Here is a 24,513-nt window from a genome sequence, read left to right as displayed (position 1 = left end):
CATCAAACAAGATCACAAGACAAATTGGGCAGGCAAACAATGGCAGTCACTCACTCGTGTTCCTCTATCAGTTTTTGAATGATTAGATATGAGGGGGTATTAGATCTGAAATAAAAACACCACATAGCACCACTGTCAGAAAACTTCCATCTACTGTGCTCAAGCCTGCTGCTCTAGTGTTAAAGGTCCAGAATCAACGAGAGGTGAAAATCGTGGTTTAAGTTTAATAAAAAAATATTCAACATTAAAAATTAAAGTTGTGCAAAGGGTAATCATGTTGAAAGTGCTTTAATCGGTTTAAAACAAATATTAAGACAACCTAAAAAGTTGACTATAAGATAATAATACTTGTATTTCGTGAATTCACTTTCATTATTAATCTATCCTATACATTCAAACTATAACTGAAAATTCATTCACATGCAATAAAACAAAGCTGGCTAGAGATTAAACTACAATAACATAAAAATACTGAAAACATTTAATATCTATTCAACTTCACTCCAAAACAAAAACGGTTGCTATGACAACTCTCTAGTAGGTCAGCGGTCAGCTACATGCGGGTTACAGGGACTGTAGACCTCTCTATAACTGATATAATCACCCCCCCCCCCCCTCCCTCCAACATCCCCCTGCACTGAGACTATCAGGTACCACACCTGTTACTTCAGAGAAAAAATATGACATCTCTTAACATTCTTACTACATGTATTATACATGTATTAGCTTATTCATATTACTGCATGCTTTTTGCATCGCTTATTGATATCCCGGTAGCTTGTCAAAGTTTGGATCAGTAGATAATTCTGGAAATGACATTCATCAAACAGTTACACTAACATGTCATATTTCCACACACTTAATATGAAATTGTTCAATAGAGCAGTACATTTACTTCAGATTGGATCCTTGAAAATTCAGATTTTTGCAGACATATCCCCCCTCCCCCTTTTTAAAAATCAAGCGAGAGGTTCTACAGCGAGAGGTGTGTAACCCTACAACAGTACGATGCATTCATTGACAGCCCATCATTACACGCCTCACAAACTCGTAGCTACACATACCGGAAAAGTTTAGTCCGTCTGGACAGCAAGGAAAAACAGGAATCAATTTAGAATCAAATGATTACAACTCTCTCTGTACAGAGCCAGGAAACATGGGAAATTCCACGAGGCTTTACCCGAGGACTTATCCCCAGATATTTAATTAGAATTTAACTATGAAACAATTTATACTGAGAAACATGTAACAAATTTAACAAAGAAACTCAAGAGATGTTAGTTCTAATACTAATACTACTATAACAAATAAATTGGTTATGTTGATTTAAGTTGTTGTATCTTCTTGTTTATTAATTAAACGAAGTAAAAACTAAACTAAATCATGGTAATAAAGAACTAAGTAACGTTGTTAGTGAATTCATACAAGGTATATTCTGAACCTAATTAACATCTTGGTCAAAAAATAATATTTTTATCAGTCAGATAAGTACTGAAGAATTTAAACAAATGATAAATTCATTTAAGTACTGAAGAATTTAAACCACTGATAAATTCATTACATAAATCATGAAGGTAGAAAATGCACTCCTGAGTATGAATTAAACATCAACATGATATAAAAGAAATGAGGTAGTCTAATTATAGAGAAAAAAATTATACTTACTGCTTAGATTCCTTCTGAAATGACTTTTTCTCAGCTGAAAAAAGGAATTTTAAACATTTTGATAGTTTTACAATACTTTAGTCAAGGAGCTTAAAAAAGATTTTCAATGACATATAACAATTATATTCTACAACTGAATCCCAACATATTTTTTCCAGTTCTGCATATTGAAAATCCTTAACACCTTAAAAATAGTTTCTATGATAGGTGTACTCAAGAAATGAAAGTATGAATTTTAACCTCAGAACCATGCATGCATGAGCATCCTTATACCTTGCTGATGTTAAAAAGGTGATGGGAGGGGGAGGGGAGGAGTGAAGGGAGAGAGAGAAAGGAAATGTGTAATAAAGAAAAAATACAAGAATGAAAGACAACTGATAAAAAGAAAAACTTAAATCGTCTAGAAAAAACCCCAAGAATTTGAAGCCTGAACTGAAACAGTGATGTGACGTCAAAATGCAGAGAACCATAACAACCAAATAGTCCTATCTTTAATGAGAGCCTGCCCCAGGGGGAAACAATGATTGAAATAAAATATAAAACAAAGAAACAGAAAGAAACTCTGCTGGTCATACTTGGTTCTGGGTCTTCAAAGTCAAAGATATGCCTCCCTGCATCAAGAACCCTACTCCACCAATCTGATTGCATGGAATATCAGAAAGCGCACTGCTTTAGTCCAAGAATCAGCTAATTTGTTTGTCTGTTCTGGGATTAGTTTTTTGAAATTTGTCATTCACAGACATCAACTTAAATAACCTAGATGACGAGGCAATAATTCAGTCTTTCATTTGATAGACAGTTACCAACTTCTGTCAAAGTCAGATTATACATTTTTCTATGCCTGAATATTAGCATACAGAAAGGGGAAGAAATCAATGGTGACTTTTAGATGCCCTGGAAGTTTCAAAGAGAGACAGAAATATAGCATGAATGTGATTGAACACATTTGTTACTGTCAATTCTGTAATTATTTATAAACGCGGCACATTTTTCTGAAATGTCTGAAAGAATCAAGTTTATGAGGACGTCATTTCTTCAAGACAATCTTTTATAATAAATCATCCTTTAAGAATGCGGAGCTTGGATAAGGGGTGCCAATTAAACCTTTAAACATTGGTTTCTCACAATACAGTGAAGTTAGGGGAGAAAGATGGTATCCTAAAAATCTACTGACATTGGTCCCCAATTGGGGTTAAGGGGTGGTCAGAAACCTTCGTATGGAAATTGCTACAAAGACTATATAGATTTGGTTTATGTGTCAATACACTGATGCTTTACTGGATGAAACTGTGGAAGGTTTTATTTGTCAATACTGTACACAGGATTATTTTCGCCCCATGTAATTTTTGCCTTTCTTCCCTTGCAAACAGTATCGCCCCGTCTTGAATTCACCAGACGCAGCTGAGTTTTAAGAAAGATAATTTTTGAGACTAATTCCCGAAGTTCTAAATTTGCCTAGTGAGAATGAGGCGAAAGGAGCAAAAAAAAGAGGGCAAATATTACCCTGTATATATTGATACTATATGTATACAGACTTGCTGGGTGAAACTGCCAAGGGGATTCAATAGATTTATTGTACACACAGACTTACTGGGTGAAACTGCCAAAGGGATTCAATAGATTTATTGTTCACCAGACCTACTGGGTGAAACTGCTGTGGAGATTCAATAGATTTATTCTACACACAGACTTACTGGGTGAAACTGCCAAGGGGATTCAATAGATTTATTGTACACACAGACTTACTGGGTGAAACTGCCAAGGGGATTCAATAGATTTATTGTACACACAGACTTACTGGGTGAAACTGCCTAGGGATTCAATAGATTTATTGTACACACAGACTTACTGGGTGAAACTGCCTAGGGATTCAATAGATTTATTGTACACACAGACTTACTGGGTGAAACTGCCTAGGGATTCAATAGATTTATTGTACACACAGACTTACTGGGTGAAACTGCCAAGGGGATTCAATAGATTTATTGTACACACAGACTTACTGGGTGAAACTGCCTAGGGATTCAATAGATTTATTGTACACACAGACTTACTGGGTGAAACTGCCTAGGGATTCAATAGATTTATTCTACACACAGACTTACTGGGTGAAACTGCCTAGGGATTCAATAGATTTATTGTACACACAGACTTACTGGGTGAAACTGCCTAGGGATTCAATAGATTTATTGTACACACAGACTTACTGGGTGAAACTGCCTAGGGATTCAATAGATTTATTGTACACACAGACTTACTGGGTGAAACTGCCTAGGGATTCAATAGATTTATTGTACACACAGACTTACTGGGTGAAACTGCCTAGGGATTCAATAGATTTATTCTACACACAGACTTACTGGGTGAAACTGCCAAGGGGATTCAATAGATTTATTGTACACACAGACTTACTGGGTGAAACTGCCTAGGGATTCAATAGATTTATTGTACACACAGACTTACTGGGTGAAACTGCCTAGGGATTCAATAGATTTATTGTACACACAGACTTACTGGGTGAAACTGCTGCAGGGATGGAGGGTGTTGACAGAGACTTAGTCATCGTGGAATGTGGAACATTAAGGTTAGAGGTCAGGTCATCATCAGTCGAGTCACCGCTCTGACCCGACATCGTCGTCTCTCCGTCCTGGGACAGGGATTTCTGAAATTCAATACAAATAATAATCTGTATCATCCAAACACATGGATTAAAGATATTGGTACGTTTAGTATCAAATATAAAATACTCTACAGTAAAACTCGTTCTGTGCAAACATGGGTATAGCGAATTCTCAGATATAGTGAAGTTGTTTGAGTCCCCGGTAAAATTCTTAACAAATCTTTGCAAATCTTATGAATTTATAACAAATTACGATACAACAAATTTACGGATACAGCGAAATGATTTTGCATCCTGTAGAGATGAATTATAACGAAATTTAACACTTTTGTAACAAATGTACAACAAAAATATGCTCTACTATTTTACATAATATTTTGAATGAATTTGTTTTCTTATAAATGTTTCAACTCACAATCCTATTATTAAAAGGTATCAAAGAAATGTATTTTTATTCTAAGCCTCAATTTGCAAAAATTATAGTCCGGTGAAAGAAAAATGTATATAGTGAATTCGCTATAGTTATTATTATGAATTTGTTAAACCAATACAACGAATTATGGATATAACAAAGTAAATTCATTGGTCCCTAAGACAGCTATAAGTGAGTTTTACAGTATATATTATATTAATACATTTTGTATTTTAAAAAAAATTTCAATATACTGCAAACTACATTTTATTTTCGTCAAATTTATTTCGCGATTTACTTGAGATGAACTGGTTCCCAGCCACTCATTTTAGTTTCATGACCACACCTGTGTTGTTTATAATCATATAACGAGGATTTGTTTGTAGCTAGAAATAATCGCGACAACGAAGCTCTAGCGAACCTCTAGCGAACCTAGCAAAAAATTCTCACACTAGAATAAAAGTTGGTTTTCAGTTAATGTATCTTTTTTTACTCAAAGAAAATTATTCTACAAAGCATAATATCTGGCCTGTGTATACTTCTAGAGTATACTTCTGATGGCTAGCCTGACTCACCATGGGTTGTCTGGGGGTAATGAGTTCTTTATTGTTGCTATGAAGTGTTTTGGTCAAAGTTTGACCCTGGTTAGCTATGTGGGCCTCATCAACTTTCTGATCTGTAAAAGTAACAAATCACGCTTATCATCAACATCTTACATATTGCTAATTCAGTGGAATTTCATCTTCTCATAAGACTAATGTATAACATTAATTGAAAAACGTTTACAGAACATGTGATTTCTGTTAAAAGCTAAGAATTCAAAGCAAATCATAAAAATGTGACATCAACTTATTAATAATTTTCACATTTAATTTTTTGTAACCCAAGATTACCAACAATTCATCACAGTTACTATATATAGCCAGTCTTACTATATTTTTGTGTGTGGGAGGAGGTGGGTGGGGTCACCACGATTCCCTCCATGGCTACAGGGGGGACCACTTGATCATGTGACCCGTCAGTGGGGGAAGCCGGGGTTTGCTCAGCCTCTGCGTCATCATTGGACATCTCATTGTCCGAGTCATTACCATCCAAACTGTTCAAGCTACAGCTGCAAATAAGTATCCATAAACTAATTCATAAAAGATGATAGATTTAAAACCGGAATGAGCTTATGGTTTTATATGCATCATTTAAAAATATCTCTTTCACGGAGATGTTAAGAATGCTTTGAGACAATGAGAATAGCTTACTAAATGAGATGCTGCAAATATATCTAAGTGAGATAGGCCTACTAGATTATCCAACTCTCAGAAAGCTGATAATATATCAATAAGTGAGATGCTGAGATTATCTCACTCATTGAGATGCTGATAATATCTCACTCAGTGATATGCTGAGATTATCTCACTCAGTGATATGCTGAGATTATCTCACTCAGTGATATGCTGAGATTATCTCACTCATTGAGATGCTGATATCTCACTCAGTGATATGCTGAGATTATCTCACTCAGTGATATGCTGAGATTATCTCACTAACTGAGGAAATGTGAATTTCTCACTCACCAATTAGATGTAATTATGTATTGTCCTAGATTTGATTCAAATCTCAAAAATATATACATGTATAAACCAAGAAAAGTATCACTATCAAAAGAATATGATACTTGTACCAGAATACAACGATTTGATATAGATGAAAGAATGCATTAGTAACTGTCCTAAGTAACTGACCAATTTGAATCCAATGAATGACTGTCCTGACTTAACAATTCAATCAGACAGGTGAAGTATAGCCCATACTGCACTCGGATAAATGTCCGAGATGGAGCCATTTGTTTCCCTCATTGCCCAATAAGGCAGTAGATAGGAATGGATAAAGGTGACCTGAATAATTGATCTTTGTCTATTGATTGATTCACACCTCTGGTCTAGAACTCTTCTACAAACCCTGCCATCTTCAGTGTGATCAAATTACACCAAGTATAGGTGATTACCTAGTCAAAGTTTGACATAAATCAGTAAGAAGAGAAAATGACAGGAAAAAATTAAATAATTGCTTGCTACTGAAAAGTGAATAATTGATGTCATAATGCCTGGTCATATAGAAGATAATGTATTATAAAATTCCAAAAGCAAAGAAGACCGTATCTGTTTCATAATTATATAAAATCAATCAAATTTTTACGAAGACTCCAACTAACATGTACGTTATCATTGTGAGCAGATTTTTATGGAGACTCCAACCAATAAATACAAATTGTATAATAGATTTCCATTTGTGTGGGCTTAGCTGCAGGAAATGCATCCATACACAACTTACGAAACATCCCAACTTGCTTTTTCTGTGTATGATCTATTGTCATTCACACAAACTTACCTTTTACCAGATAATACAGGGTTTATATTTTTGCCGATTCTGTGACCTATTGCATTCTGGGTCATCAGATTGGGCCCCCAGCTTCTCCGCCTCACCCCAGGGGTGTTGCCTCCATAGTAGTCCTTCAGGAAGTTGTTGAGGCTGGAGTCTAGATGGTCGTCCTGACCGTCCGTCCGATCAACTGTCCGACCATTCACATAAATCTACAACGAAGATGTAACCCACTTTTAATTGTTGTGTAAACCATGAACACAAATCTACAACACAACAAGGGATATCACTGACTTCTAATCATCATATAAACCTTTCAACAACATATAAATCTACAACAAACACAACTTTTCCACCCTCTAGCTCTCACATAGAATTAAACAGACTTTTTTAACAAATGTGGAGGTCAACATCCATACTCTTTTTTGCATTATCTAACAATAAGCACACTTTATTCTTCTGTAGATAAAGTTCGTCACCCTATTCACTAGTTTGGATCACCGTCTGTAAATCATTACACTACAAGACAAATAAACTCACATTTGACTCAAAACAAACCTTGGTGGTTGAGTCTCAAGGACAGCGAATGAGGCTGCTTCTTTGAAGATAAACAACACAAAATTATCCCTTACAACCTTAAGTGTACACAACACATCTTCTATGTTTACTCATTTTACCCTCTCCTTAGATTTTGGGTAAATTACTTTGACAGCACTCTCCTATGGCTGCATGTAAAGAAGTTTAATGGTTAGAAGAGAAGCTTACAATGACTAGTAACAAACAGATATCGAAACACAGAAATACGATCCCCAGTAAATGTTTGACGCCCGTGAGATCACAGCAATAAATGTGTGAAGTCACCAGATGTGACACTCCGACCATCAATGCAATGATACAGCCACATCCCAGCACTACTGTTACACTCAAAACTAACATATCTACTGTTATATACATTATAAAGTCTTGTTTAAAAAAAAAAATTAATATACTTTTAAGGTGGCTCTATACACCCACAGTTTATTCCAATTTTCAATAGAAGACCACAAAACATATACTTATCAAATATTAAAATGACGATAGGGATACTATAGGTATTTTTAAAGAATTTTTTAATGTTTTTTCGTGTTTTCGTAAAATATTTTTTAAAAAGACAGCTATCAACAAATTGAGAGAAATTATTTTGTCATATGATGGATATTTCCTTCGGACACATAAAAAAAATATAACACTTCTTAACATTCAAAAATGTTATTATTGCAATTTTTTTTAGTATTTCCCCAAAACATATTTTTTCATATTTTCTTACTCTGTTGACAAATCATCTGAAAAAGTTGATTGATGTTATAAGAAAATGTATTTTAATAAATGTGAAATAAAAAATTGAAAGAAAACAATTGCAAATAAACACAAAAAATATTTTAAATTTTATTTGGTATGAAAGTTCCTCATGTAAGGGTTATCGTTCCTAATTCCGAAGGCCCAAACACCTTGGGGACTTTTCATTTCTGAGTTGAAGAAAATTTCTTAAATATAATGTTGGAATGATAAATACATGGATGCATATTTCATTATAGACTTTGCCCTGTATAAGTGAATATATTCGCTTTAGTGCAAAACTAAGTCAAATAAATAAAGGGGAACATTGACTAGGCTAATAGGATTTATGTATCCCAACCTGAGAGAAATTCAAAGCAACCCTCTCATCCCCGTTAGGTGTCGATATTAATGTGCATTAAAGTATATTATAATTGAAATTTTTCACCTGTTTAGAATTTTCTTTCACGGTATTCAACCAAAAAATACGTTTTAGAAATTTTTGTAAAGTTAAAAAAAAATTTGTTCTCAACGGGAATCGAACTCATGACCTACTGGTTTGTAGGGAACCCACTAATCCACTGCGCTACGGTGTAACATATCTATGATGCTAAAGAAACTCTTTAAATTTATACTTGATTTTATTGTTTATTTCGATAAATAATACCACACAACGTGAAGGTGTCACATACCACATTACTTGTAAGTAATGAATTTTCCAATTATCAAATTAAATCTATCCATTTAACAAATTTTTCAAAATAGCGGTTCCCATACAATTCACCTCAGTTTAAATCAGCCAGTACCGGAAATGCATGTTTCCAGATTTACTTTTTTGCGTACTGCGTCATCAAAAAGTGGTGTATAGAGCCACCTTAAGCATATCAAGGATTACAAAGAGTTATATATTTGTGCACTGATTAACTATTGCAAGTTCTCTGCATAATAGTGCTTTGCTGTTAAATGAAAACGTGAAGATTCAAGAAACATCTCGTGTACATGATGTAGGAGTTTTAAATACCTTTACATCACACTGCACATTATTTGTATGTTGCTGAAGAAGAAGAAAACGTCACATGAAACTGAATTGATATATGAATAGAACACAACATCTGGGGCACATAGATGGGTGGGGTCATTGGGTAGGGGTAGGGGTGGGACATAAAGAAAAGAGCTGAAACTTACCTGAGATATAGGTCACAATGCAGGAAGTTACCACCAAATAACACCACTGTTACATCGGCAGACATAGATATCAAAGGAGCAATCAATACTGGCATCTAACGGCCAGACAGACCGCCTCTTATAATGTAGCACAATTATAGCACATCTAACGGCCAGGTACAGAACATGTCTTATAATGTAGCACAATTATAGCACATCGAACGGACAGGTACACAACATGTCTTATAATGTAGCACAATTATAGCACATCTAACGGCCAGGTACAGAACATGTCTTATAATGTAGCACAATTATAGCACATCTAATGGCCAGTTACAGAACATGTCTTATAATGTAACACAATTATAGCACATCTAACGGCCAGGTACAGAACATGTCTTATAATGTAGCACAATTATAGCACATCTAATGGCCAGGTACAGAACATGTCTTATGATGTAGCACAATAGCACATCTTATGGCCAGGTACAGAACATGTCTTATAATGTAGCACAATTATAGCACATCTAACGGACTGGTACAGAACATATCTTATGATGTAGCACAATAGCACATCTATCAGCCAGAGTGAGACTATGTGTCTAGTAATACAGCAAAATCAACTAGCACATCTAACAGATGTGTTTTGAAATGTAGCAGAACAGCACATCTTCATGAGATAACTATGTCTCAATGTTGCATGATAGGCTATCAAATGGTTAAAGACACACTGTGCCCAATGTAGCTCAAAAGGACTTCTTCAGGTCACATCTAATAGTGACAGATTGTGTGTCTGTCTTAATGTGACACACAACCATCCACAATTTTACATGAGACACCAAAAATTCGAATCGTGAAGCATATGGCTCAGTGGTCACAGGTGTTAGGCCAGTAACCCAAAGGTTGCTAGTTCAAGCCTCGCTATGGTCACCTGATGTTGTGTGTTACACTCATAGAAATGCACTTGATCTACATTGTCTCAGCCCATCTGTCTCATATTGGGTACTATGCATCTTCATGGCTCAGAAAGGATTTAACTTGTTTTTTAAAACAGATATCAGATTATAACCTAGAAGCATTCCTGGAAACATTAAATATATATATCCAAATCTCTGGTGAAAATAAGTTTATCAATTTGAAACTGAAACCTTTTTCAGTCACCAATATAAACAGATGTAAGATATCATTAGCTGCATTTATCAACAAGCACACCTTAAACAAGTAAATAAATAGAATGAAATAATGATGAATGGTAAAAAATAATGCTATATGCACCAACCATCAGGGGCATAAAAATGGGAATGTGGCGTGATACTGTTGAATCTATTTTCAGATTCATCTTCTGAATCAGAAGAAACAAGCAGAAAGGGATAACATGAATGTAATAAAAAAAAAGTAACACAGCATGGGACTTCATTATTGAATCATTGGCTGTCAAGAATATGTTGTTTCAGTCTAATGCAAGAATGATGCCTTGCATGGTCAACTATCATTCTGAATTCTTCTAGGTAAACAAGTTATTGATTGACAGGTTTACTCCTAATAAACAGTGTCAGGCGGATTGCAATAAGATTTCCTGATTTACGTAAACAGCATCACAATTTCCAATTCCTCGTCTTTATGATGTATCCCTTGTCAGTAAGGAGCTGCTACATCAATTCTATCTAATTTTATTTCAGATTCTTGAAAAGAATGGACAGACAGCTGGTACGTCTAAATCTTATTTTTTTGGCCTGACTACAGTACACCTGAAGTTTACCTGAACATTAGCTGTGTCATTAGAACCAGGGGGATATTTGAGGTGTATTAGCAATTAACCTAAGGTTTACCTCAGCGCAAGATCCGGGGGATCCGTGAGGTGTATTGGCAATCAACTTGAGGTTTACTTAAGCATAAGATCCAGAGGAATACGAGAGGTGTATTGACAATCACCTGAGGTTTACTTAAGCATAAGATCTAGAGGAATACACGAGGTGTATTAGCAATCAACTGAGGTTTACCTTAGCATAAGATCCAAAGGAGTACATGAGGTGTATTGGCAATCAACTTGAGGTTTACTTAAGCATAAGATCCAAAGGAATACTCAAGGTTTTTTGGCAATCACCTGAAGTTTACTTTAGCATAAGATCAAGAGGAATACATGATGTATTTTGGCAATCAACTTGAAGTTTTACCTTAGCATAAGGTCCAGAAGGATATGTGAGGTGTATTGGCAATCAACTTGAGGTTTATCTTAGCACAAGATCCAGGGGGATATGTGAGGTGTATTGGCAATCAACTTGAGGTTTATCTTAGCACAAGATCAAGGGGATATTTGAGGTGTATTGGCAATCAACCTGAGGTTTATCTTAGCATAAGATCCAGGGGGATATGTGACTGGTGTATTGGCGATCAACTTGAGGTTTACCTCAGCATAAGATCAAGGGGATATTTGAGGTGTATTGGCAATCAACTTGAGGTTTATCTTAGCACAAAATCCAGGGGGATATGTGACTGGTGTATTGGCGATCAACTTGAGGTTTACCTCAGCATAAGATCAAGGGGATATGTGAGGTATATTGGCAATCAACATGAGGTTTACCTCAGCATAAGATCGAGGGGTATAAGTGAGGTGTATCATTATTAACTTACCTGTACATTAGCTGTGTCATTGGAATCCAGGGGGATTTGTGAGGTGTATTGGGAATCATTGGGTTCCACGTCATCCTTGGCCAAATTCAGCATGGAGTTGTGTCGCTCAGCTGAAACAAAAGTCAACAAAACACATCAGTAAACCCCAAGATAACACGAAGTTAGATAAGGTTTTGTTGGGCTCTTATTTTGTCAGAAATTGATTTCCCCCTGTCTGTAACTATAAATTGACTGCCCTCTGATGATAACTTCTCAGGTCCAAGCTTTACCATCTATCAAGAGAGTTTCAATTTTCCTCCCTGTTGAACTTGTAGATCCAATCAATTATCCATAAATCCCACTTTATCTTCTAAATTATTTTCCTTGCATTAGTTTTCTTTCTAAAACCCAAATTTCCAATGATACAATCTTCTTTGACTCTTTTTTCCCCTTCATTTTAATCCCATTCCTTAGCTGGGTTTTTTTGGGGGGGGGGAAGGTCAGTTTTATAGTACAAATTTGGTTATCATAATAGCAATTCTCAAGACATTTTTGGTTTATATTCATACATTGTATACTGTAGATTTCTAATTAAACACAAGGAATTATATCTGCTTAAAAATGTGCAAAGCACACCTAGCAGATTTTTTAAAAATCTTACTTCTTTTTAAACAGATGTAAAGAAAATGAAACTAGGATAAAAATTTGACGTTCACAATTTTATATTCTTACTAGCGATTTGAAGCAAAATGGTCGAGTTGCTGAATTAAGTACTTGCGTAAAATAAGGGATCTACAGTATTTCAACTGGTTAAAGTATTTATTGTTAATCATTGTTAATCAGATTATGAATACTATCATGGAAAACATTTGCCCTCATCTTATTTTTGCCCCTTTCGCCCATGTTGTCAGCAGGTGAATTTAAGACCAGGCAAATTCAAAATAAATCTTAAATTACTGTGTTAGTTAACTAGAAAGAGTATTTATTTTTAACTGTGTTGGGGGGAATTCATTGAATGGGGTGAAACTGTTTTGAAGTGTAGGAAGGCAGAAATAAAACAAGGCGAAAAAATTCCTGTAAACAGTAACTTGACTCATCAAAATTTTATACATACTTTGTTGAACGACCGGCAGTGGTGAAAATCGACCTTCGTTTTCCAACGAAGGACAGGAGTTACTGTGCCTGGCTAATAGATCCTGGAAAGAAAAACCCACAGCTGTTAACTATAGCCACAAAGATGTTCTTTACGGAAACAACCTCTACATTCAGTGTACAATATACATATAAGAAAATGCAATCTTTGACTGCAATCAGACCTCCAACCAAATAAGACTTGGAAATCACTGGTTCAATTATAAAGTGATGCTGACCTGACCCAGTTCTAGCTATGATTGGAAGGTCCCCTCACTGCTTCCATTTGATAAGAACGACAAACAATGAATATCAATTGAAGAAACAGCACATAAAAACTTCCAAAAGTACTTGTGGATACTGTAATCTACAAAAGTTGAGGTCCTCTGGGACTTCTTAGCCGTATCAGCTATTCAATGCATTGCAAATCTCACTCTCTCTCTCTCTCTCATCATCATCATCATCATCATCATCATCCTCACTCATAATCAGTATTTTTTATCACAAAAAGTTTGTGAGATAAAACTCATAAGTTATGCTTTAGTAAATGTAAAACACGATGTAAGCATGACCATGACCTTCAATAAAATGCCCTTGAACCCGTGGAATACAGTGGCCTCTCTGTGTCTATTCCTACCCCCTATCTGTTGGCAGGCCTCCCAGATTTGAGCACTGACAACTGACTAGATCGACTGATTGGTTGTCAGCAGGTAATAAATAACTCAAACAACTGATGAACCTCGGAACACTGTGGAACCTAGCTACAGGGAGCACTAACTCAGTCCAATGCAAGCACTGCAGAGAAAATAATTTTGTTTAAAAAAAATGCCTTGCAAATTGAAATTGGATATATATCTGACTTGAAAAAAAAGTAAGGATCCAAAGATAAGAACAGAAATTAACTATTCATTTTGGGAAAGTTGTTGATAGAACTTGCACTAGCGAAAGGCACCTGCTACAATCATAATGGCTGGATGATAAACTTTCATCAGAGAGAGGTGAAGAAGAAGACCCTGACAGAGATACAGTGCACATAACACGCCTGGCACTGACTGTGTCTGTGATGTGTGTTCCTTGGAGCACCATGGGGTCCCGGAGATCTGAGCCAGTGTACAGGGGGCAGAGGGCTTCCTCATCACATCAAACAGCACACAGGCAGTAAAAGTGATGTATGGATAAACAATTAATTTCCTCTCTAGTTTTGCGGAGGGTTCTTGGAGCTGGCATCTTTCTGTCTATCCCCCACTCTTCGGCTCCTATACAGACAGGTCTAGGAGAATTGGAAGTAGAGAGATTTTTTCCTGTTCTTCCCCCCTCTCTCTCCTAATCACCCCAGCCATCAATCACTGGCACTCAACTACCACTGATTGTCAATCTGCCCAGACTGCAGCATAAAAAAAATAGCACAGGTTGTAACCCTCTCTTGTACCTCAATGCAACACCTTCTCTGTGCCTCAATACTTAACTTCTGCAAATATTCCAATATTGATATTGCCCAAACTCTGTGAAATGAAACACTGTCCTTTATGGAGTCTAGGAAGTCAAAAAAATACCATCAGATCTGCCTTAAACTTGATGATATGATCTGCTAAGCAATCAACTATTATTTAGTGAAGAAACAATCCATAGATTTTATCATTTAAATTTGAATATTTTCCTATATCTCTATACAGAGCTCTTCTGCTAAAGGAGATCAATACAGTCTAAAAATGGCCACAACCAATCTGCACAACACATCGTCAAAAAATGACTGACCTCTGATCATAACTACATTTTGTTTTATTAAGTGGATTTTATCGACGGCAACATATTATAACTTATCTCATAGCCGAGTGGATAAAGTGTCGGACTTGTGATCCGCACATACCAAGTTCGAATCCAGCAGGGGCTTTTGTTGTTACTTACTGAATTGATTTTATTAGATATTCATTTTTATCCCAAATTTGCAAATTTTTCGCTTATTTGACATATGTATAGTTTATTTATCATTATATCTTTCATAATCAAATAATTTACAGTTAATTTGAGTGACTTTTTCCAGGTGTGTTATTCCACCTTAATAAAGAAAGAGAACAAGAAGATAGTATGCAACAGAGTAATCAACAACAAATCAGATTTTTTTTTCAATTTTAAAAACCTGGTTGGCAGAACGAAGAGTACATTAACACATTCAGGGATGGGCCAAGGACAGTGACCTTGTACTTCTGTGAATTCTCACATTTAACCTTGACCTTAACCTTGACATCCTGTCTGTCATTAATCTCTTGGAGGCAGAGTAAAACTACACATTTAGTTAATTAACCCCAAATTCTATCATCATCAGATCAGTTCACCAATACAAAAGTTTCAACCACTAGAATTTTTTTTAAACTCTAGAAATCAATGTAACCAAAATTGTGTCTGTATTATTAGGAAATCTCCCTGTGAAATCCCATAGTCTCTGTCTTATTAGCTTCAGGAAGGATGGGCAAAGATGTCTTTACAATACTAAGAAACAATTTATTGTGTTTTATTGAAAGAATCTTAGAGTGTAAGTGACAGGGTAGTGGCTGGAGAAATGCACAAGGCAAGAAGTTAACAACTTCTACAAACTGAGCTGTCACAAGAGTTGTGTCCCTTAACAGCTCTTCTGTGTGGGAGGCATATAAATGCTAATAAGATTGTGGTGTCAATGTGACAAGTAACAAATCTATTGGTCACATTTCTTAATTACTGGAAATACACCTACCATCCTTGTTCTTAAATTGATTTACTGTCATTACTAATATGGATAAACTGATGTCCTTTTCTTTCCCTCGGACCAGGCTTGGTATAGAAATAAACCAGAAATCAAACAAGTGGCCCTTTTCACAAAAAATCTTACGACTAAGATAAAAATTGCACAAAAGTTTTCCTTTAATAGAGATATTCATTTATTTCTAAAATATTATTTACAATATTGTCTAAAGTAAAAGTAAAATAAGAGTTTTTGTGATATTTTACAGCGTAGATACTTTTTGAAGAAATGGAAAATATTGTCTTTAGTCGTACGTTTTATTGTGAAAAGGGCCACTGGTGTTTATACATGTACACATGTAGTTAATCACAGTTTATACATGTACATAGGTAGTTAATCACAGTTTCACATGGAAAACACCACAATCACATGATTCAATTTTGCAGCTATGTAAATTTTGTAAAAGTGTAATCATGTCTTTCTGTAAACAAAGCATGGGCAGCAGTAACATTAGCCTTTCTGTAAACAAAGCATGGGCAGCAGTAACATTAGCCTTTCTGTAAACAAAGCATGGGCAGCAGTAACGTTAGCCTTTCTGTAAACAAAGCATGGGCAGCAGTAACATTAGCCTGTAAACAAAGCATGGGCAGCAGTAACATTAGCCTGTAAACAAAGCATGGGCAGCAGTAACATTAGCCTGTAAACAAAGCATGGGCAGCAGTAACATTAGCCTTTCTGTAAACAAAGCATGGGCAGCAGTAACATTAGCCTTTCTGTAAACAAAGCATGGGCAGCAGTAACGTTAGCCTTTCTGTAAACAAAGCATGGGCAGCAGTAACATTAGCCTGTAAACAAAGCATGGGCAGCAGTAACATTAGCCTGTAAACAAAGCATGGGCAGCAGTAACATTAGCCTGTAAACAAAGCATGGGCAGCAGTAACATTAGCCTGTAAACAAAGCATGGGCAGCAGTAACATTAGCCTGTAAACAAAGCATGGGCAGCAGTAACATTAGCCTGTAAACAAAGCATGGGCAGCAGTAACATTAGCCTTTTCTTCAATTTATCAAATCTCCTGTAGGATTATTTGATTTTCTATAGTTTTATCTAACTAGGCCCAGTGACTTACTGAAAATCGATGAATCTGAGGGGCGTTATGTATAGTTTTCCCATAAAAAAGACTGACTTAGTCAACATAATGACATCTTACTGTATCTAAGATACATTACAAGATTGTTTCTCCAACCAAAGACTGTTACGGAACTATATCAATCATCAATCATACTCAACATTGCCAAATAATGCTAAAATGATTGTCTGAGTTAAATATTTCCCTCTAACAAGTAGGTTTCAATGAAGGGTACCCAGTCACCATTCAGATATCAGCATGCAAAGCAAAAGACATTGACGGACACAGAAATACACTAATGGTACACCTGTTCATCACACCAAGTTACTCCATTGGAATTGCTTTCAACTAGTCTAGAATCATACTATGTGAACCTTCAAGTCAATAATTATGAAAAAATAGAAATTCTATGGTGTCCCACATTTTAATTTGCAAGGAAGAAATGCAAAATAAAGGCTTTTGTCTAAATCAATTGAAATTGGAATATAAAATTGTGAAGTGTGACCACCTTACTGATCAGCATCATTCAACTACTCAGTAATCCACAGAAGTCACATAAAAATCGCACTAATACTTGCACTGTGTGACTGCCATCTGAGCTGCAACATGTTTAGGAACCAAGAAGCAAGGTTCTACTCAAGAACTTACCACTATGTTCGACCTCCTTCCTCAGTCTGTATACATCACAGTACATAAAGCTGACCATAATTCTCACCGTAGAAGCAGCAGAACTGATGTTCCCCCACTCAGCTCATTACAAAGCAATGGATCATCTCTGTCCTTCACAAGTCTGTGTACACAATGACACATCGTCAGCCACTCATAGCTGATACCTATCTCACTCAAGAACGACACAAAGGCAGAGCTTCAGTGTGTTAACCCTATTCTCCTACAGGGAAGGTGTGCACCATCACCCAACAGATCGACATGAATTCAGTCAGGAGACCAAGTACAACAGAGTACCCAGATAGATGTCTGTCACAGCTTACTGTCTACATCAATCAAGCCAAGAGATGAGACCAGAGTAAGCACCTTCATTTATAAGATTTAAATTGAAAGTGAATTGTGCATGAACCTCCTACAAGAATGAGATCATTGGGGGTATGTGTTTCATGCAAGTACTACGATGATGTGGAGACTTGAGATTTCTCTGTTTAGATCCTTATCTTGGCAATATCCAGCAAGTTTTTGGATGGAGGGCTGACAATATATTACCTTCTATGTGTTGCTAGGGATAGATATCTGTCCAAGTGTGACACAGCTACAGTATCAGCTTCATCTGGACACTGAGAGATGATGTCATGGCTTGTGATGACTTCATACCAAGTGAACCATGCAGTAAGGGCAAATTAAACTGAACCTCAGTCAAATCTCAAAGACGAAACTAGGTATCAATAGTTACTTTTATAGTTACTAGTCAAACAGTTAACCTCACAGTAAGGACAAACTAAACTGAAGCTCAATTAAATCTCACAATATACATGTATAAGACTCTTGATGGTGAACATAGTAACACATAAAATACTCAATAGTCACAAGCTGGTAACCTATTAACCACAAAGTCTGAACAATTTTCAAACAAGTAGATCCAAACTCAGTCAAACCTCACACTAGTTAAGAGGGTAGTCACAAATAAAATATTCAGTTGTCAGTAGTTAATCAATAAAGCACATAGTCACACTGTGTAATCAAGCAGAATCTCGCAGTTACCAAGACTCTTGAAATTACATACAAGTACATTACATGTCCCCTATATCCAGTCTTTACTGTATGGTAAACAAGTATTTACAAATCAACATCTGTCACTTTCAGTTCTAACAAGTCAAAGGTAATGGTCTAACTTTAAAGATCTCCAGGGCTGATAAGAAATTCAATAAAACCAGCTCATGGATTCAATAGCCTCTGGTCAACTACTCATGGTCAATATGCACTGTATAGTAAACCACTCATTGGAATTATCACTGGATGATAAAACTACTCAATAGTCACTGGATGATAAAACTACTCAAAAGTCACTACACGATAAAACTACTCAATAGTCACTGCATGATAAAACTACTCAATAGTTAAAACTACTCAATAGTCACTGGATGATAAAACTAATCAAAAGACACTACACGATAAAACTACTCAATAGTCACTGCGTGATAAAGCTACTCAATAGTCACTACATTATAAAACTACTCAATAGTCACTACATAATAAAGTTACTCAATAGTCACTGCATAATAAAGTTACTCAATAGTCACTGCATGATAAAACTACGCAATAGTCACTACATTATAAAACTACTCAATATTCACTGCATTATAAAACTACACAATAGTCACTGCATAATAAAGTTACTCAATAGTCACTGCATGATAAAACTATGCAATAGTCACTACATTATAAAACTACTCAATATTCACTGCATGATAAAGTTACTCAATATTCACTGCATAATAAAGTTACTCAATAGTCACTGCATGATAAAACTACGCAATAGTCACTACATTATAAAACTACTCAATATTCACTGCATAATAAAGTTACTCAATATTCACTGCATGATAAAACTACTCAATAGTCACTGCGTAATAAAGTTACTCAATAGTCACTGCATGATAAAACTACTCAATAGTCACTACATGATAAAACTACTAAATAGTCACTACATAATAAAGTTACTCAATAGTCACTGCATAATTAAGTTACTCAATAGTCACTACATGATAAAGCTATTCAATATTCACTGCATGATAAAACTATTTATTATTCACTGCGTGATAAATAATAAATAGTCTCTGAATATTAAGTACTTAATAATTACTGAATGATGAGTTCTTGATTGTATGATAAAGTACTCCATGGTCACTGAATGATAAAGTACTCATTATCTCTTGAAAACCGCTCAATAGACATAACATGGATTATGCTTAATAGTCATTCATGACTATTCAAAAGTCACTGAATGGCAATCTTATCATTAAACATAACATTGAAAACTACTTAATAGTGACCGGTGAACTACTCAATACTTGGGTTGCATTAGATATTCATTATCATCGGCTTTTGTGGATTTAGTGAAAATTACAGTTTTAATGAATACATAAATTTGTGTCTAATAATTCTTATAATTCATATTTTTAATAGATAATGCATGAAATGAACTTTAAACATGATGGATTAATTCAACAACAAAATCCACGAAAATTGATATTCGATGAAAACTGGTGAAATCACGGTCATCACCAGTACATTACAAACAAGTCCAAAGACAAATAGCTCATATCATAAAGGACTGGTATAGCAAGCTCATATTATAAAGGACTAGTATAGCAAGCTCATATCATAAAGTACTAGTCATAAACTGAAACTAGTCAATATTTGAGATTAGAGAGGTTTTTTTTGTTTTTTTTACTTCCGCTTATCTTCTGTTCATATTACTAAAGAAAAACCCCAGCCAATTTGACAAGAAATCGTGAAATGGAAATTTACTGTTTTTTATCATGATCTTCACCAGACCCCAATTTTGACTTAGTCAAGATAACTGATAATTCTCAGGACAGAGGAACCTAAAGACAAGGATACATTCCAAAAATAATTTGTGTGGAAGCAAACCTGAGTAGGTTTTAGAAAATTTGGAGAATGCCACAAAGCACCTGGCCATGGTCTGGAGATTTAGCATCTGCTGAGGAAACTGAAGAGTAATCAACAACGAAGGGGCTTCATTATAACTGGTACAACCCCTTTTCTTATAGCACCAGGTCTTCCTCCATTCAAAGGGAAAAAATAAAGCTTAAAAATAACTATAGTTCTAAAAAAATGTCTACAAGTATTTATAGGTTGCCTCAACCAGGTCCTGATAAAATCAGGAAATGGTTTTATTATTGTGTACTGATATCATAAACACTGACTGAGCTAAGAAAACAAACTAACTGCAATCCTCCCTCCCACACACTAACACACACACAGACCTGACAAGTGGGTGAAAGTCAGCTATGATAACTTATACACACCCTTCTTTCAGCTCCATATCAAACCCAGATATTAATATCTCTAACAGAGATACAGGGGGCACCTGCTGCACGGCTCTGAGCTGGTGCACGGATCAGACAACACCTAATCCTCTGCCCATTTATCTGAGCAAATCAAACTTTCCAGTGCTGTTATGCAACATACTCTATCAATTAAATTGAAATAGCTACAGCTCTTATATTGAGTCTTTCTTCCTTAGCGTTATCTTGGAGCTCAGCATCATTTTCCTATCACAAACCACACTCCAGGAGATTAGTGAGGCTGTGCACTCTAGATCCTGCCATCTAACATCAGCAATCACATGTCTTTTATTTCCTCTTGCTGCATTTAAATTATCTTTCCATTTGGTATTGATAACTAATGTACTCTGCTATTCTCTCCCCATCTCTTATTTCTCTCCCTGTCTTTGATTTCTCTCCCCATCTCTTATTTCTCTCCCTGTCTTTGCTATTCTCTCCCCATCTCTTATTTCTCTCTCTGTCTTGGATTTAATAATGAAATAAGAAATATCTTGTTTAAGATTTGATGGTGAAAATTTATGAAGAAAATGGATTAAAAATTTTTAAAATACAATTTATCCAATAATTATTACTAAATTTGGAGATTAAAGAAGGGTTTTTTTTTTATCAAACCAACAGCACAAAACATTTCACTGTTTTTCTTCCCTTTATTTCAAATTTTCCAAGAAACTAAGAAAGAACTTTTTTAACCAAAAAAAAAACCAAACAAACAAATAAACATAATTTCAATCTCAAGCTTGTATTGTTGAGAAAAGGTCAATTAAAAAATCTTCTAAAAATACTGAAACTCAGATATGCTCTACTTTTTTTCTGAGTCCTTGGTCCTATAAAATGGTTCTTACCTGTGTCAGTAGTTTGTTGCGATGGATATCCCGTAGATTAAATAAATCTTCGTTAAGTCCTTGAACAGCAGTTATGGTTCTCTCTGTAACAATGCAAAGTTCAACAGTATATCATCTGTCACCAAATATCCAAAACTTTGACCAAAACACTCCATAGGGAAAAAAAAACTTCCCGCGAAATAAATCTTAATTTGGGGCCAAGGAGTATGTTGCCAGGACTTGCTATCCAGCGAAAGTTTTGCAGCGTTTCCGTTTCTCTCTTCACCCTTCTCTCTTTTGAATTACTTTCTCTGCAGCTCTGAGAAAGCACACTTCCAGCTGATTCACTGGGGATAACCCAAAGCGTCTTAGCGAGGTGCAAAAATCACACCATACGCTCTTTCTTCTGAACTTCAGGACAGAAATTTAAGTCTACTTGGAATCTTTCTTTGTGTATAAAAACAGACTGTTTACATAGATGAATTTCAATCACAACTTTAAATTGTAAGCAGTTATTTTTCATAATCAATTGATAATGATAATTAGGTACAGATCTCAATTTTTTGACTTGGTTTATGTTGCTCCATTTTATAACTTTTTGAATGATACTATTTTGGCTCATCAAAGTAAAACAAATAAAACATCAGTGATACCATTTTTTTCTTCTTCAAATCTTAGAACAAGTTTCCTTCCTGCATATGCATTGTGGGGAGTGAATATATATCGTAAACAGGCCATGTATTTAATTATAACTCTCCATCTCTCTTTCTCTTCTGTTACAACATAAACACAATCTCATTCATGCTGACTGGCTTCAGAGAAAACTCTGTTTGGGTTAAAGTAATCCAAAGAAAATCAACTGCTTATAATAAACACAATGTCTTCTACAACATTTGACAGGATGGTCATGTTTTCTTGTGCTTCATTCAAACTTTTCTACTTGGAGCCATTATCACAGTGAGCTAAATTTGGCAATGTAATTTGTGAGCCATTGTTTATTGGTTGGAGACAAGGTAGGGAGAGAAGGATGGGAGGAATACTAGAGTGTATTCTTCTCTTTGCTCTGATGGGAGGATCACTGAAAATTCCTTATTTTAGAAAATTACTCAATTCCCCAATCTGCTGTTTCAAGTCATTTAGTAAGATTATAAAATTGCAAGCACCAAGATTTTAGCCATAATTCTTTACAGATTTCAATTGTCAGAAATATAAAAGCAAGATTTTAAAATTCCCTAATGATGCTTCTCCCAGGTTTTACAGAAATATTTGTTCCTCGAATTAATCAGGAATCTACACTCTACAGTATATTTAACCCATGGGTAAAAAATGACGTAAAAAGAATTTTGGTGAAAGTGAATTTTAGAAATAGTGTATCTCCAGGGGGAGGGGATGTGAGTGTATTGTACTCTGTTGACAAGAGCAGACTACTCTGATTTGCAACAATAAATTAACCTTACTGAACCTTTTCAGTTTATTATATTTATAAAAAGCATAGGTGGTAGATCATTTAAGCTGATCTAGAGGTTATGGGAGAGAATTCTGCAGTCTTAATAGATGTATGAGAGTTAAATTTCACCAAAAAGTAATATGGTAACTTTCAAATGTAATTTTTTAATAGTTTAAATCTGACAATAGATGTCAGTAAGAAAGGAAATAAAATAAAATCATCAAAGAAGTCTATCTTTATAATTTCTCTTCGCCATAAAAAAGCAATAAAGTTTACATTTTCTTTCTTTTAAATCTGCTTTTTATCAAAACCTTGCTAAAGATATTAGTACTTATACTCAAAGATTCAGTATATTTGGTACAGAATGGTAAATCGAGGAACCTACCATAGACATCTTGATCCATAGTATCTACATGTTCTGGATTTCCATCTTTATCCGACATCACATCGGATAAATCCTCGGCGGAGTGTCCAGGTGATTCAAGGTCGTCCTCGGATATGTTGAGGTCGTCGGTGGTGACATTTTTGATGGCGTCCTGCAGACTTCTGGTCTTGTCTATGATGGCCTGTAACTTGTTCTCACTGTCTGTCTCTCCATCATACATAGATGTGGTCTCTGTGAAGAAGTCAACGTAAAAATTTGATCATTCCATTATATATTATAGACTGTAGAATTAAGGACACAAACAGGATATGCCCAAAGAATCCAAATGGACAAAGCCGCAGGAGTATAGTCTGGTCATTTTTTACCGTGAAGTCTTGTTTAGGCTAACAGGAATCAATAACCCTGGTCATAAAAGAGACCTGACTGCTCATTACGCGTGATAATCCAATCATCAATAGATTCTACTGCCATTTGAGATTTTTTCAATACAAATCGACTTTTTTAACAGCTCAAGTTCCCTCATGCATTAATGAAGGACTCTATCTAATTACAATAACTTAACAAGATGTACTAAGACACGGCAAAATATTCAAGGTCTCCTTAAATTTCATCCAGAATAAATTAAATTAAACTAGCTCAAATCAATCACAGATCCTTATTTATTTCTCAAAACCACTTGATACACAAG

The 24,513-nt window shown here is 35.4% G+C and overlaps 1 protein-coding gene across 21 annotated transcripts in view; it reads right to left on the bottom strand.

Moving 5' to 3' along the window:
* Positions 1-24,513, bottom strand: part of LOC128178001 (rho guanine nucleotide exchange factor 28-like) — a 70,915-nt gene that overhangs the window by 32,709 nt on the left and 13,693 nt on the right. For 11 of the 21 annotated variants that reach the window (XM_052844953.1, XM_052844959.1, XM_052844961.1 and 8 more), the window contains 12 exons: positions 23,826-24,056; positions 22,015-22,097; positions 13,273-13,354; positions 12,180-12,289; positions 9,406-9,438; positions 7,080-7,282; positions 5,630-5,808; positions 5,273-5,373; positions 4,180-4,327; positions 2,241-2,303; positions 1,666-1,699; positions 55-105 (listed from right to left, as the gene is read on the bottom strand). In XM_052844953.1, coding sequence (XP_052700913.1) covers positions 55-105; positions 1,666-1,699; positions 2,241-2,303; positions 4,180-4,327; positions 5,273-5,373; positions 5,630-5,808; positions 7,080-7,282; positions 9,406-9,438; positions 12,180-12,289; positions 13,273-13,354; positions 22,015-22,097; positions 23,826-24,056 — 1,318 coding nt within the window. Of the gene's footprint in view, positions 1-54; positions 106-1,064; positions 1,083-1,665; positions 1,700-2,240; positions 2,304-4,179; positions 4,328-5,272; positions 5,374-5,629; positions 5,809-7,079; positions 7,283-9,405; positions 9,439-12,179; positions 12,290-13,272; positions 13,355-22,014; positions 22,098-23,825; positions 24,057-24,513 lie in introns of all 21 variants that reach the window. The other 10 variants (XM_052844957.1, XM_052844969.1, XM_052844971.1 and 7 more) reach the window with 6 other exon arrangements.

The sequence above is a fragment of the Crassostrea angulata genome, chromosome 3, assembly GCF_025612915.1.
Source record: "Crassostrea angulata isolate pt1a10 chromosome 3, ASM2561291v2, whole genome shotgun sequence".
Taxonomy (NCBI): Eukaryota; Metazoa; Mollusca; class Bivalvia; order Ostreida; family Ostreidae; genus Magallana; species Magallana angulata.
This window is presented reverse-complemented; position numbering and strand designations above follow the sequence as displayed.